General features: G+C 47.9%; 6 protein-coding genes and 2 non-coding genes; 4 read left to right on the top strand and 4 right to left on the bottom strand.

The window, feature by feature from the left end:
* Positions 1–92: 92 nt before the first annotated feature.
* On the top strand, positions 93–1,820 carry CNAG_06263. 2 transcript variants are annotated; one of them, XM_012197978.1, is made up of 5 exons: positions 93–537; positions 588–599; positions 664–1,153; positions 1,203–1,557; positions 1,607–1,820. In XM_012197978.1, the coding sequence occupies exons 1-3, from the start codon at positions 510–512 to the stop codon at positions 951–953; spliced, it is 330 nt and encodes a 109-aa protein (XP_012053368.1). In that variant the 5' UTR covers positions 93–509; the 3' UTR covers positions 954–1,153; positions 1,203–1,557; positions 1,607–1,820. The 2 variants fall into 2 exon arrangements, with proteins under 2 accessions (XP_012053368.1, XP_012053369.1); XM_012197979.1 differs by having other exon boundaries at positions 1,203–1,820.
* Positions 1,423–4,148, bottom strand: CNAG_07922 (transcription factor). XM_012198156.1 has 6 exons: positions 3,887–4,148; positions 3,724–3,815; positions 2,975–3,671; positions 2,632–2,919; positions 2,344–2,580; positions 1,423–2,276 (listed from the first exon to the last, which is right to left on the bottom strand). Exons 1-6 carry the CDS (start codon positions 3,989–3,991, stop codon positions 1,848–1,850), a joined length of 1,848 nt encoding a protein of 615 aa, XP_012053546.1. The 5' UTR covers positions 3,992–4,148; the 3' UTR covers positions 1,423–1,847.
* Positions 4,149–4,356: 208 nt separating this feature from the next.
* Positions 4,357–4,718, top strand: CNAG_13098. Its single transcript, XR_001046374.1, has 3 exons — positions 4,357–4,425; positions 4,483–4,563; positions 4,611–4,718. It is a non-coding gene; the product is annotated as a hypothetical RNA (non-coding RNA).
* Positions 4,491–6,962, bottom strand: CNAG_06265 (high-affinity nicotinic acid transporter). The gene is made up of 6 exons (XM_012197980.1): positions 6,568–6,962; positions 6,375–6,502; positions 6,118–6,324; positions 5,972–6,054; positions 5,800–5,912; positions 4,491–5,746 (listed from the first exon to the last, which is right to left on the bottom strand). The coding sequence occupies exons 1-6, from the start codon at positions 6,702–6,704 to the stop codon at positions 4,897–4,899; spliced, it is 1,518 nt and encodes a 505-aa protein (XP_012053370.1). The 5' UTR covers positions 6,705–6,962; the 3' UTR covers positions 4,491–4,896.
* A 174-nt stretch (positions 6,963–7,136) lies between these two features.
* On the top strand, positions 7,137–9,581 carry CNAG_06266 (hypothetical protein). XM_012197876.1 has 11 exons: positions 7,137–7,485; positions 7,542–7,671; positions 7,722–7,947; positions 8,002–8,154; positions 8,220–8,560; positions 8,613–8,640; positions 8,696–8,775; positions 8,830–8,965; positions 9,016–9,090; positions 9,143–9,196; positions 9,250–9,581. Exons 1-11 carry the CDS (start codon positions 7,404–7,406, stop codon positions 9,505–9,507), a joined length of 1,563 nt encoding a protein of 520 aa, XP_012053266.1. The 5' UTR covers positions 7,137–7,403; the 3' UTR covers positions 9,508–9,581.
* Positions 9,582–10,105: 524 nt separating this feature from the next.
* On the bottom strand, positions 10,106–12,547 carry CNAG_06267 (hypothetical protein). XM_012197877.1 has 7 exons: positions 12,038–12,547; positions 11,732–11,954; positions 11,565–11,664; positions 11,361–11,499; positions 11,206–11,290; positions 10,967–11,139; positions 10,106–10,897 (listed from the first exon to the last, which is right to left on the bottom strand). The coding sequence occupies exons 1-7, from the start codon at positions 12,251–12,253 to the stop codon at positions 10,682–10,684; spliced, it is 1,152 nt and encodes a 383-aa protein (XP_012053267.1). The 5' UTR covers positions 12,254–12,547; the 3' UTR covers positions 10,106–10,681.
* A 94-nt stretch (positions 12,548–12,641) lies between these two features.
* Positions 12,642–13,343, top strand: part of CNAG_13099 — a 1,040-nt gene continuing 338 nt past the window's right edge. Inside the window, exons 1-2 of the non-coding RNA XR_001046375.1 lie at positions 12,642–13,060; positions 13,152–13,315. This is a non-coding gene — a non-coding RNA (hypothetical RNA). The remainder of the gene's footprint in view (positions 13,061–13,151; positions 13,316–13,343) is intronic.
* The window catches only part of CNAG_07923 (hypothetical protein), a gene marked incomplete at both ends in the record, with an annotated part of 620 nt that continues 64 nt past the window's right edge, over positions 12,788–13,343 (bottom strand). Inside the window, 2 exons of the mRNA XM_012198157.1 lie at positions 12,788–12,806; positions 12,975–13,124. Coding sequence (XP_012053547.1) covers positions 12,788–12,806; positions 12,975–13,124 — 169 coding nt within the window. The remainder of the gene's footprint in view (positions 12,807–12,974; positions 13,125–13,343) is intronic.

Genomic DNA, 13,343 nt, shown 5'->3' on the forward strand with positions numbered 1-13,343 from the left:
TATTTATTTTGAGAACGTGAAGCGTGATAACGGCGGACCAACTTATTTTGCTTCCGCACTTGGCCACCCAGCGACGACTCCCTTCAACCTTTTTCCTTTGCCCCTAGCGTTAAACCTTTTCATCCTTTTCCGCCTATTCTCATGTTCTGCTAGGGTTATGTTTTCCTTGTTTGTTTTTGGATCATCGCCCGACACCAATATGGCCTCTGAGAAGCTGCCAGACGCCCGCCATCTCCTGCTTCCGAACATCGTACTCAGCGTATCGGGGATCTGCATGAGCGCATGCATATGCACATGGACTTCGAGGAGAAAGAACAGTCTTACGAGGACATTTAGGAGAACTTTAGAATCGAGATGCGCCATTTGCTATTTCTCAAATATCTTTGGGTAGGCGGATCTGGCCCTCCTTATGCCAATATCACCCTTAATTCGGAGGACATGGGTTATTTGAAGAGCCACGATATGTCAATGACATTTTTGGAAACGGACACAAGGTACTAAATCAGTTGATGCCCTCCAAGACGAGAACAAACAACGGTAGGTCCAGAATCTTTTGAAGCTGGTCGTCTCTGGCATACCTTTTCTAGCAGCCGAGGAGAGTGAGTAGTTTTAATGTTCTCAGACTTTTGCGGCATCGCTTTTGTGCTGACTTGATTATCCTAGCATCTGAGGCCCCCTCTTCTAGTCAACCAAGTTTGACTACCTCCGGTATCTGGATTCTCAATAGTGCGATAGTTTTCTCTTATGTACATCCGAAAGCCAGGACAAATGATACGGCACTCGAATCACGGAAATTAATCAGATTACGGTCCATCTGGCTTGTCGCCGAATTCAAGATCTCCAGGGCTGTAGAGATGCTCAAGATGGAGATTATCCCGATATCAATTGTAAGAATGGACAACTTTTATTCTGGACAGATTACTGCCCAGCATGTCCTTGCGGATCCTGGCTAGGACGCTGCCATCGACAAACTGTTTTTCTCAAGCCCTCCCCTGGCTCTCGCGCACATCAACTATCCAATACCTGTTCCGCCCCTGTTGTTCCCTCACAAACCTTCCTCAAGTACTAATCATTGACGAGATTGGCGAGATCTATACCATGAACCAGACCGAGTGCCATCCTAGCTAGATCCAGCTCGGACTCTTCGAATAATGTGAGTCTGACCATTTTGCTTTGTATCATCCTCTCTGACAATTGTGTAGGCACGAAAAAGGGCATCGTTATCACTGCCTACTCCCTTCTCGGTAATAACCCACCGACAAGCCCCGAATCATCCAAAACCCCGATATCATCAAGATCGCCGAGAAGCTCAAGAAGGAGCTTGCCCAGATTTTATCGCCCGGGCTGCTCACCAAGGCTTCATTGCCATCCCAAAATCTGTGACCCCTGCTCGCCTATGCGCACCTCTTACGATTTGCAAGTGAAACCTCATTGCTGACGTGCATTCCTGTTCAACTTTGAGGACTTTGAGCTCACTGAGGATTTCCAGGCTATCAACAAGATTGGCAAAGCAAACTACTCTCGAACAACACTCCTGCAGACTACATTCCTACATGAGTTCGACTACGTCTTGCTCTTAGGCTCTAGTTGACCGTGACATCTTTAGCTGGCCCATCGACATCTTTGACACCGAGTCTGAGAAGCATTATAAGAAGGCGTGGTAAGGGCTGTGCGAGTGTCAGAAGCGAAGGAAAGTGTGGCGTATTACCTCGATACTGTATGCGGCATGTCAGATACATACAACAAGACCTTGCAAGCAATTAATGTGCAGCCACCCTTGGCCGGAAAATGAGATCCATTGCTTGTGGAAGATGCATAGCAGACATAAGAGAAAAGAGACGGCATGCTCAATGCGTATTGAACAAGTTCTGATCTACGCTTTGTGCACCGTCCACCCCTTCTACGAAAGGAGATACAAGGGTGTTGAATGTCATAACCAACGTCTCTGCCTGTGGACACGCACTGAATCGACCAAGCACTTCTTGACACAGATGGACCCTCCTCAATATATCTTCGAGTGTCGCCTCTTCCAACTCCACTTGAGAGCGCTGCTCAATCCAGCAATAAATTAAGACAATACAGGTCTTGAACACTCTGTGGAGATGGATCCAGTGGCGGATCACATGGTCTTCTGTTGTATAATGCGCATATAGATCTAAAGAAATGCAGGCAGATTGGTAGAGGGTGTCGATATAAATTGAAGATACATGTGGGAGAAGGGATGACGGCTGGTGGAGCGTGATCATCATGTCATGGTAGAACATATCGTCCAAGCACTGCATTAAGCTCAGTACATGCCCCACCCGTACCGCGGCAACTTTAAAATCCAAGCATCACACCTACCTGGCGCTTGATGACGCTATCCGAAAGACGAACAAATGCCGCCTTCAATGGGCTTGCACAATACCATAGCTGAACTTGGTTGACGAAATTGGCCACTATCTGCTCGCCATTCTCATTTGGCCGTACAGATGGAGAGTACAATGATTCGTGGATCTGGCCCAAAAGTCGCCTACCAACGATGGCATGGCACAGCTCGGACGATGGGTTCAGGCCGGTGGTAGGCGGACAAATAGGATGCTGACGCACTAAGTCAGCTTGGCCTCCAGCCAGAAACTAGGATTTGCTCACGTCAATATCGATATCATCATCCCGTATAGACGGAGGGTATCCAAAGCAAGACAGTACTAGACGATCTAGGACGTATAACGTCCAAAAGATGTTTTTCCGGTGCTCATTGAGCCGCTCAACGGTGATTGGGTCCATTGTGACTAGATATGGCGGCAGAAATATCTCATCTTTACGATGCAGGTTGATAGCGATAGCTGTGTGTGTAGCCATACCAAGGATGCGCCAAACATTGAGGTCCGATTCGTATATCGCTACGGAAGCAAGAAGTGTGAGAGCCTGGACGCAAGTCTATCATTGCCTGCAGTTAGAAGATATCGGTACTGTTGGGCGACCTCCTACATACCAGATCCTCATGAACTAGAATGTGGGGTATCTCCATCATCGCCATTTTTCTGTACCGTCTCCAAGCTGTGAGATCAGTCTTCTTGTATCCAAGGATGCCCGATAAATAGACAACAATGAAAAGCCTGAAACGATTGGCATAGTAGTCCGAATTAGATAGACCTTCCTCCGAGTACACTAGCTTTGCATCATGTTCTAGCTGCTGGAAGCTGGTCACTTGATGCGAGAACTTGTGATCTCCAGCGTACCGCTTGACAAGCTCTATTGCCTCCTCAAAGGACAGGATGTCAAGCGACTGGACTCCAGTTCTGACAGGCGTCTCTGGGGCAGGGGTAACTTGTATCGAGTTGAACGTCGTGGGGTCCAATCGCAAGGGGTCATCTATACCCTGTAACGGCAATGGCGTCATATACAGAAATGTCTCCGGTGAACAGTGGTTCAGGGGCGTGTGATGGACGACATGTGAAAAGACGTTGGGGATGGAAGATATCGTTGACTTTTGACGGTTTTGGCACAGGAAAGATGTCCGATCGTCGGCTTCTGACAGGGAATGAACAGAGGGCGGCTGCGGATGATATTGACGCCGCGGGGGCAAAGCATGCCCCGTCGGCATAGTTGCTATGTCTGCCCATTGAGGATCAACATTTGTGACAATGTTCTCGAGCCATGCTATCCGATTCTTGAGAGACAGGATCTCCCTTTATATCGCACTATCAGTATGGATAGCAAAGACAGAATGAAACTCCTCACTCGGCGAGACCCTGGTCGTGCTTTTTGTTATATACTTGGCACTCGGCGTTTGCTCTCTCACATGCACCACATCTTGGAAGAGCTCGATTACACTGGGTTTGATCGGTCAGCACATAAAGCTTACCAAATAATCTACAGCATTACTCATAGACATCCTTCTCACCTTTCGTTTTCTGAGATGGCATCGGACGCAAGCTTGGGCTCGTGGTGCATATGCAGGAGGAGAGGGCCGGGCGTCTTCTAAAGATGTAGATGATAAGCTAGACATTGCTGTTGTGGGAACTGGGAGATGATGATAGAGGACGGCGACAAGATGATCTAGCTATCTGCAACAATACTGTATAGGCATTGCCAGACTTTGTGGTTTGAACCAAGCTCGATTTTTGGCAAATGCAATGTGATTGTAGAACATAAATACAGTTATGAATCCTCCTTACAAAAATGGGATCTTCATCAGCAAAAGTCCGGAGACTTATTTAAAAGCCCTTATTTTAGTTAATGTGTAGATTATTATTTTGTAATTGCCGTAACCTGTCATTTGTAGCATTAATAACGAATACCTTTGCGGAGCTGAGAAGATTTAAGTGCTGTGGATAAGTGGATATTTAGTTTCGGCATGTAAGCACAAACGATCTTAAATATTCAGGGAATCTTCAATCAGTCCTAAGACCGGCGGATGTTGTTTTGCCTGAGTCAGCTTGTGTGAGTCCAGCATAGGCAGCAATCATACTAAAGAAACAGCTCTGAATCTAAGGAAAGAATGGAAGTGCGAAGATGTGAAGCATGCATATATATTATTACAATAGAGCCAGCAGAAAAAGGGAAATTTGTCAATATCAGGTAATTTTTAGTGCTAAATTATCGAAAATTACTAAATAGTTCTGTAGTTCTTGCCCTGCGAAACCAAACATAAACGCTCGATAGACTGCTTCATGGTTACCTGACACAGTGCCAGCAACAGACTCGCCTTTGTTGATGTATCTATGATATCTGTGACAGTCTTCTTCGTTTGTTGTCGTACACATGATATAGGACAGTTTTTCTTACAAAGCACCGTCTTTGCATCTTAGTCACACAGATTCGCTACAAATTCTGCTTATCCTACAAATTTTACTTATCCTACAAATTCTGGTTATCCTAGCAAGTGAAGATATACTATCGGCATCGCGCAGCTTACACAAAATAGCGGAAGAGGGGGTTCGAAGGTCCTGCACTCAAAACTTCAGTTGGGACATCCTTCGACGTCCACTTAACATTTTGGGCCTTGTTTCGTAGACGGTTCTGCCTTCCCATCCACAGACGCATGGACACAATGAGGGTGATGCCGAGGACTTCAAGACAAGCCGTGATAATAAGGGGAATCACATAATGGGGAGCCCACTGGTCTCGGAAGATGTTGGACGATACCAAACCACCAGTGTTGGCAAGAAAGGTGAGCGACCCCACTCGGAATGCACGGCCATCCTCAGAAGGCTCGTTGCACTGGTGCCAACTGTGAAACAGGATGGATGGGGTGAAGGAACCCATACTGATCAGGAAGGTAGCAAAGTAAGCGGGACCCTTAACGGATACAGGCAAGGCGGCGAGGAGGATACACCCGATGGTCACAAGAGTGAGTGCAGAGACCAGATGGAAACCTCGTTCGCGGAAATGGTCTGAAGAGTATGCGGTGATGAAGAGAACGACGGTACCACAGGCATATGGTGCCACTGTAAAGAGATTCGTCTTGACTGTGGAATAACCAAAGCGTCCAATAATCTGAGTAAGGAAGCTGGAGGCCAGCGTGGTCGCTGTACCGTAGCACACGGCAATAATGGCAAAGACATAGTACTTGGGGTCTTTGAGAGGCTTGAAGAATGTCTTGTTTTGGAGCTTGGTGCCAACAGCTTGAGAGCCGTCACGGAGGCACCTAAGGCGGGCAATCTTCTTTTGACGATCGTTGAGGAAAGTTGCCTTGGCCGGGCTAATGGGTAGAAGGAAAAAGATGATGATGGAACAAGCCACAGTAAAGCCCCCCTCGATACTGCTCTAGGATCAGCACCAGAGTCCCGAAAGATATTGAGTATAAATACCTACAGGAAGAGAATCTGCCATCCTTTGAGAGATGATTCGAGTTGGAAAACCCCATAACCAATAAGACCCGAGAAGGCACCAGAGAGTGCATTGCACGAGTAAAAGGCAGCAATCCGCTGGATATAGATGTACATCAGCTTGAACTCCAACGGCCAGATTCTAAAAGCCCACTTACCATACCAAGCTCTCCTCGAGTGTAGAATGTGGTAAGGTAATAGATCAGGGTCCCCGCAAAAGGGGCTTCAAAGACGCCCAGTACTACATATAATGAATCAGTTGGTATAACCAAACAGCAATGTTATCTCAGGAAAGTCAACTCACAGCCACGAACCGCAAGACAGCTTGCATAATTGTTGACGGCTGCATTTACCATTGCCATCGATCCCCACCCAAACATGATGCCTGGAATGGTATAGCTCGGCCCAATCTTGCGAGTAAGCCACAAGCCGGGAACGCCAAAGGCACATAGGCATGTAAAGTAGACACATAACATTGTTGAATAGCCATTATTGGGAAAGTTTAGATCCTCTATGAGATAGTCAGTGACCAATTGAATTTGTGCGTCATAATTGACTGACCCGTCATGCCGGCTGACTTGGCATTGGACGCGTTGTTACGGTCAAGAGAATTGAAAAGATACGCCCACCAAGCCAGAGGAAGGATGTGAAGATCGAATTTGCGGACGATGGCCTTGCTTTCTTCCTTGCTAATGCAATATCAGCTAATGGTCGTACCGCAGATGATTATGGTTACTGATGTCATGCGACTTACGTGTAGTCATAGGAAGATAGATCAACATCCTGGGGTTCCTCGATTTGGTGTTGTTTGGTCTCGAAGACCGTAGTTGTTATATCTAGGGCCTTTTCGTCGGCTTGAAGGTCGGTGCTGCCCTGATGTTTGATAGACATGTTGGATAGAATATCCAGCAGAAATGACAGCTGTAGAGCCCGATTTGACGGAACTAGAGACAGAGTACGAAGTTGGCGGCAACTCTGATGAGAGGGGGGGAAGGCGAAAAGAGGCCAAGCTCGCTGTATTAATAGTTGACAGACAGGTGATTTGTCTCATGAGGAAGATTAACCTAGCTTATCGCTCTTATCATGTGTCAAATGTTATGTATCGTTCATCAGTCAACCGTCGGCTTTTCACCCGTTTGCCTGCTCGTGAACATGATGAGGGGGATCTGGTGTTCGTCCTCGCTGCTGCTGTGGCCGCTGGCGGTCCTTCGCCCGCGTGCGGGCGGCGCCGAGCCGCCTTAGGCATAAAGCTTTCTTACGTAACTTCTGCAACCCTTCGGCTCGAGGCCGCCCTTGCTACTAAATGCATGATCATACATAGAACGCTATTCGGTCCTGATCCGCCATCAAGCGGCCGTCGCTTATACGGGTAGCTATAGTCTCTCCTGCAGCGTAGAATGTAGGAAATGACCCAACTGCGGTGCCGGTGCGCCGCCCTCTCGAACAAGAGCGATCAGTCGGCTGATGCGATAACGGCGGAAGCCTGGCTTGGCTAGCTATATAAGTCAAGGAGCAGAGCCGGCCTGTCGATCCTATGTCATCCACTTTCCCTCTACAACATCCTCGGCATTTTTATACTCTACACCAACAATGTCTGACCCATCCCAAAAGATTTTAATCGTAGGCGCTGGGGTCTTTGGTCTCAGTACTGCACTGTTCCTTGCTCGACGAGGTGTGTTTGGCATATCCAGGGCGGATGAGTCTGCATGCTGACATGCTATCGCTTAGGGTACAAAGACATCACTGTCATTGATAGGATCCCATTGGAAGTCAACCAGTACCATCCAGATGCTGGCTGCGACGGGGCTTCCGCCGATATCAACAAGGTCTTCCGAACAGGTTATGGCGTTCGCCACATGTGAGCAGTTAATGGTCAAACACCATTGTGGAGCTAATGGGTCTCAATAGGTACGAGAAGCTCGCCTTTCGAGCCCTTCCGGTCTGGCAAGAGTGGAATGCGACTATCAAGAACTCCTCTCCTGAGGAGTTGCCCACCGGTATTACTCCTGACGATGACCTGCTCGTTCAGTGCGGCGTGATGCGTCTGGGAGAAGGCAAAGAGCTTGACGATTACCATGCACAATGCTTACAGGGAGCCATTGAGCAGGGACATCGGGACGATGTCTATCTCATCGTAAGTCAAAACGTCTCTTCGTAGTTACGCCTCAATGTGCTGATGCCACCTCAGAATGATGCCCATGACTTGGCTCGAGCAGCTCAAAAGGACAAAGATTCTCCCGGGATGCACTGGGCCTCCAAGCTTCAACGTTACGGAGTATTGATAGGGGGCAATATCCACGGTATGCTTGATATGGAAGGCGGTTTTACTCGAGCCGATAAGGTACGTTACACAGCACGCTTGAGTTTGCAAAACATGGTTTTGCATTGGCTGATTTCGTACCCTAGTCTTGTCTTTATGCCTTGCACCTTTGCAAGAAGGCCGGCGTCAAATTTATCCTTGACCAGAGAAGCGGTGCATTCGATAAATTCATCATCCACGAAGGCAAGACTATACTCGGTGTGGTTACTAAGGATGGCAAAGAGCATCGAGCAGACAAGACCGTTGTCGCTGCTGGGGGGTGGACCGCTTCTATTGTCCCAGAAGTCAGCAGTCTGCTTGAAACCACCGCCGGCTCCCTGTGTTTTATCGATATCCCGGAAAATCGTCCCGACCTTCGCAAGAAGTACAGCCCTGCTGAATTCTGTGGCTGGAGCTTGAAACTGAAGGCTGATCCGGGGGATCATGAGTAAGTTCCAGTCATACTTGCTTGCTTTTCCATCCAGCTGAATTTATTTTAGGGGATCGTACAGGTCTATGGGTGGTTTTGTAAGTTGCATGTCTTATGTCATGTTAAAGAGACCTTGTTAATGCCTTGTTCCAGCCTGCAGACCCCAATGGTCGACTCAAGTTCGGGTTCCGAGCTACTAAATTTACCAATTACGAGACTCTTCCAAACGGACAGTGAGTGACTGGCGATTCCATTAATTTCAAGTGATGCTTACGATTATCCTAAAGGAAAATTTCCGTTCCCCGCACCGCCTTTACCGAGAATAATATCGACAACATCCCCAAGAAGGCCTTGGAAGCGATCAAGAGTAACATCATGTCCTTGTATCCCGATCTAGCTGAGTTTGGACTGACTGGTACAAGGGTGAGTATTATGGAGCTAGGTAGATCTGACGATGGCTGACATTCAGTCAGATGTGCTGGTACACAGACTCCATTGACTGCCACTTCCTTGCCGACTATGTGCCTGATACGAATGAATCCTTGTTTGTGAGTATGCCCCATGAGCCGTTAATTGTCGGGCCATTAACATGCTAGATAGATCGCCAGTGGAGGCTCAGGTCATGGATTCAAGTTCTTGCCCATTTTTGGAGAGGTAAGTCCAACCTCCGGCCTTTTATAGATCCTGCTGATCCCTTTCGCCTGTAGAACTTTGTCAATCAGCTCGAGAAGAAGGAAGATGAGTTTACCCAGTACTGGAAGTGGCGCAGCGCAATCCCTGGAGAAAGTGCCAACGGCCTTGAGGAAGGACCAGATGGTCCCAGAACTTTGGACAAGGCTGCTATGGCCACCCGTGCGGATTGGAAGTTTGCTACGAATAGGGTTGACAAGCTTGCCAACTGCAGGACGGATTGGAAGTTTGATGCTGATGGAGTCGTTGACAAGCTTGCCAAGTGCACTGTGTAAAGCTGGTATCTTTGGGGGGAACATACCAAATTTGTAGAATTACATCCTCGATGAAAGCATATCTAAAAGAGCAATTGTGCAGTAATTGATAATTAAAATTTTAACGAGTGGTCGGGCAAAACCATATCTGTTTAGCCGGATCTAATCGCGGTTCCTAGTTTCCTAATCCGCGATTGAGACGCACGGTGACGTTTCAACTTTTGTCCTTTTTCGCTTCTTCTCTTCCGTTTTGGCGCATTTAGAACAACTTTAAGCGCCATTTCCATTCATCTTAGCCTCTTTACTAGCCGCCTTCTTATCACCGTCCAAGCACCATGTCCAATCTCCACCCAAGAAACTCCACACCTCTCTTTCCTCCCAACCTTCCGAGAGCGCCGTAGCACCAATGGACTCCCCCCCGTCTAGCCGCAGGGCAATGATCATCGAGCACAGCAAGTATATATTAGTAGGGGTCCTGGCGTGCTGGTGGGTTGAATACCCTACAATGGTTAAGAGGGTTCTCGAGTCAAAAGATAGATGGATCAGGGAAGTTATGATGCAGTGAATTGTTCACAAAAATTAGCTGACGATGGGATGGGAAAACAGACGGATATTGATTGCGGGATTGTCTTTGCATGTTGCAGCCATGGTCAATAGCTCTTCCAGAATCATAAGAATCACAGTACTTCAAGCGAATGTATATTATACTAGCTCGGGGAGCACAGCTGATATTCCTCTATCTCGTCCTCTTTCTCCGTGGCTTCTAGGACACACCGCAAATGTGAGTCTCATCGAGGTTTGAGCTATCCCACTTAAACTTACCTTTTCTATCCCCGTCCGTCCAGGGGACTCTCACCACGAACAATACGAACCTACGTACATGTTTACTTACTGCGGACTCGGTGTTCCGTCTTTATCGTCTCCCAACCCGTCCTCCCTGACCCGTCCATCCAGTATCCTTACAACGCTACGCAAAAGCCGCTTTGGTAAATAGTCTAGTTAAGTTGGTCTGATCTCTGGATTCTTGAAATCTGCTTTAAAAATCGCACATACAACGCTACAATAATTTACACACGAAATGCATACAACCGAAACAACTCCCGATAAATTAATGACAAGGATCATACGTAATTATAAATGTTCCATACCAATAAAATACTTACAAACTTGCGATGTGCTCACTTTCACCCTATGATTATGAGGCCTGATAAAGGGCAGGACCAGCGACGACGTAGTCGGTGATGAGCGAGAGGTTGAAGGGAGTAACGTGGATAGGGTTCGAAACGATAACGACGAAGGATGTTCCGTTGACGATCTGGTCATTGGGGGTCTCTTCGAAGACGGTAGCGTTCGGCTGGATGGTAGTCCCGGTCATGTTGGAAGTTTGGTTAAGAGGAGTGTAGGTAGTGTTCTGTAAACAGAGGGGTGCTCCGAGTCAGATGCTGTTGCAATGAGTAGCCGATTGTTGAAGGCGACTTACAAGCTGTGAAATCCATCCGACATAAAGGTCGCTAGAGGTTATGTTGGTAAGGTTAACCTGGGCTCCTACCTTGGTTGTCTGGTTGTAAGGCCCAACGACGGATCCTGGTGCTTCCCAAGAAAACTCAACCTGCATTCCAGGGTACGAGAGTGCAGTTCGGTTGTGTGTGATAGCTGGAGAGAAACAAATCATTCGTCAGGCACTCAAGATCATTCGTATATATAGTGTGCAATACTAACCAGGGCCTCCGCCGGGGTAAGCCTCCGCTTGGAAGCCAACGTCAATGCCAGAAGGTCCGTTGACGACTTCGAGGGCAGGGTAGACCTGTTGGAGAAGAGCGTTAGTCTTAGGGGAAAAAAGGATGCGAATGAAACCGCGCGGACTAAACACTCACGTTCCACTGAATAGGCTTATTCTCCGAAGGGCAGGAAGTGATGTAGCGGGAGAGCAAATGCCAGGCAAAGCTTTGAGGAACTCCAACCTCAAAGTAGACAGGCATAGGGAAGAGGCCCTCGAACTGACGGAAGATCATCCTACATTTAGGCGTGCGTCAAGACTCTAGGGCACGGGCGGAAGGTCATATATGGAAAGAGCTTACTGTTGCCTGGCCTCGGTGGTAATAGACTGAAGAAGGAGCTGAGCAGCAGGTCTGGAGTCCATGTGAGGAAGGAATCCATAGACTCCAGCCTCTCCCCAACCTTGATTGAAAAGGGTGATTGTCAGAACATTATTTTAAAGAATGTATTGCGAGACACTTCTACTTACGAGTGAGGCGCTGACAAAAGTCAATGTACTCGGGAACAGTCTCGAATGCTGTCGAGTAGTTGTACGTGCACTGCTTAGGAGCTCCGGAAGCACCAAGCATGTTGGAGATCAAAGTGGCGTGGCCGACCTCCTGATCGGCCATGAACTCAATGAGCGATCGCTGCTCTGCGTTGATACCATACTGCTCAAACTCAGCATCCGAGAACCGAACAAGACCATAATGCTATTAGAGGTAAAAGATTAAGTTAGTAAACAATGTCCGAATTAAAAGATTTTAAAAAGGGAAGTAAGACGCCGGTTGCTTACGAAGAGATCGAGCTCAATCCACTCCTGGTGGAGAGCGAGGGCCAGTGACTGATAGTCAAAGTCTGAGTCAGGGGCATAGACGGGGGGAGGCGAATTGGCAGTGGTATTGATCCCGCCCTGAGGTGGGGGGGAAGCAGTAAGATTGCCAGTTGGGGCAGCGCCAACGAGCGTCGAAGCAAGGGCAAATACGGAAGCAAGTACAGGGGCGGAAAACATCTTATGAAGGGAAAAATGGGAGTGGCGGACAAGGGGCCGAAGTAAATCTGGGTGGATATATATTCTTGAAGAGTGGAGTGTCCGATGGCGAGCGTTCACGGGAACCAGAAGAAAGCGTCATAGCGGATAGACATCGATAGGTGAATTTTGGCCGAAACATTATCCATGCTCGTCGTATGATGGCAATTCTACATGTGGGTTGTATGACGTCGCTTCAGCAGGGCCTGACGGAGCATGTAGTGGTCCGGTATGACGATGTTTGAAGCCTTCTAATAGTGGCTCATTTACATGAAGGTACGTAATCAAGTATATATATTTATGGTGGAGATGCCGCATGGATCTATTTATTTTAGTGTGTTTCAAAATTATCTGATTTCTACCAGCTCTTATTTTAGCCCCGGTGCCTGACTTGAGTTTGGAATCTGGATTGATTCTCTGGAATAATTAATGATACGTATGGCATGGCTTATCCACACTTCAACAAGAACTTCGTTTTCCCACTGGATGATATGCCTTTCCCTGAGTCCTCTATGGCTACCCTCTCTCGCCTCTTCTAGTACTGCAGGTATCAACCTCTACCGCCGGCGAAGCAGAATCGCACTTCGTCGTCGGCCACCCCTATATCAACATCGTAACCTTCGACGCTATGGCCCCACCACCTTAACCCCCTTACATCCGGGTCGTCATCATTGGAAATAAGCTAACAATATCACAGGCTCACTGGCAAGAACCCCTGCCGGCCTCCTCCATGAATATATTCCATATCCTACTTTTTGACGGGGATGCTACTTTGGACGGGGAGGGGTGGTGAGAGTTTCTTCTGGCTGCCCGAGGGGGAAAGGGAAATTGCTCACTCATGGCTGCGTCGAATCTGATGTGTCCTCTTAACCCATATCAGTCTTTAACTGCGAAGTCAGACTAATAGGTCTACCAAGTCAAGCGCCCATCCAGCAACATGAGACCTTCCAGCACTACACTTCAACCCGGGCGGCTTTCCTGGAGTGATATGAGGAGTCAAAGGCGATTAGGGGTATGCGACCGGGATTGTTGGGCCTGATCCGAGTGAGTTTGGAGCGGGTTGGGATGGTAT

This window comes from Cryptococcus neoformans, chromosome 13 (assembly GCF_000149245.1).
Source record: "Cryptococcus neoformans var. grubii H99 chromosome 13, complete sequence".
NCBI lineage: Eukaryota > Fungi > Basidiomycota > Tremellomycetes > Tremellales > Cryptococcaceae > Cryptococcus > Cryptococcus neoformans.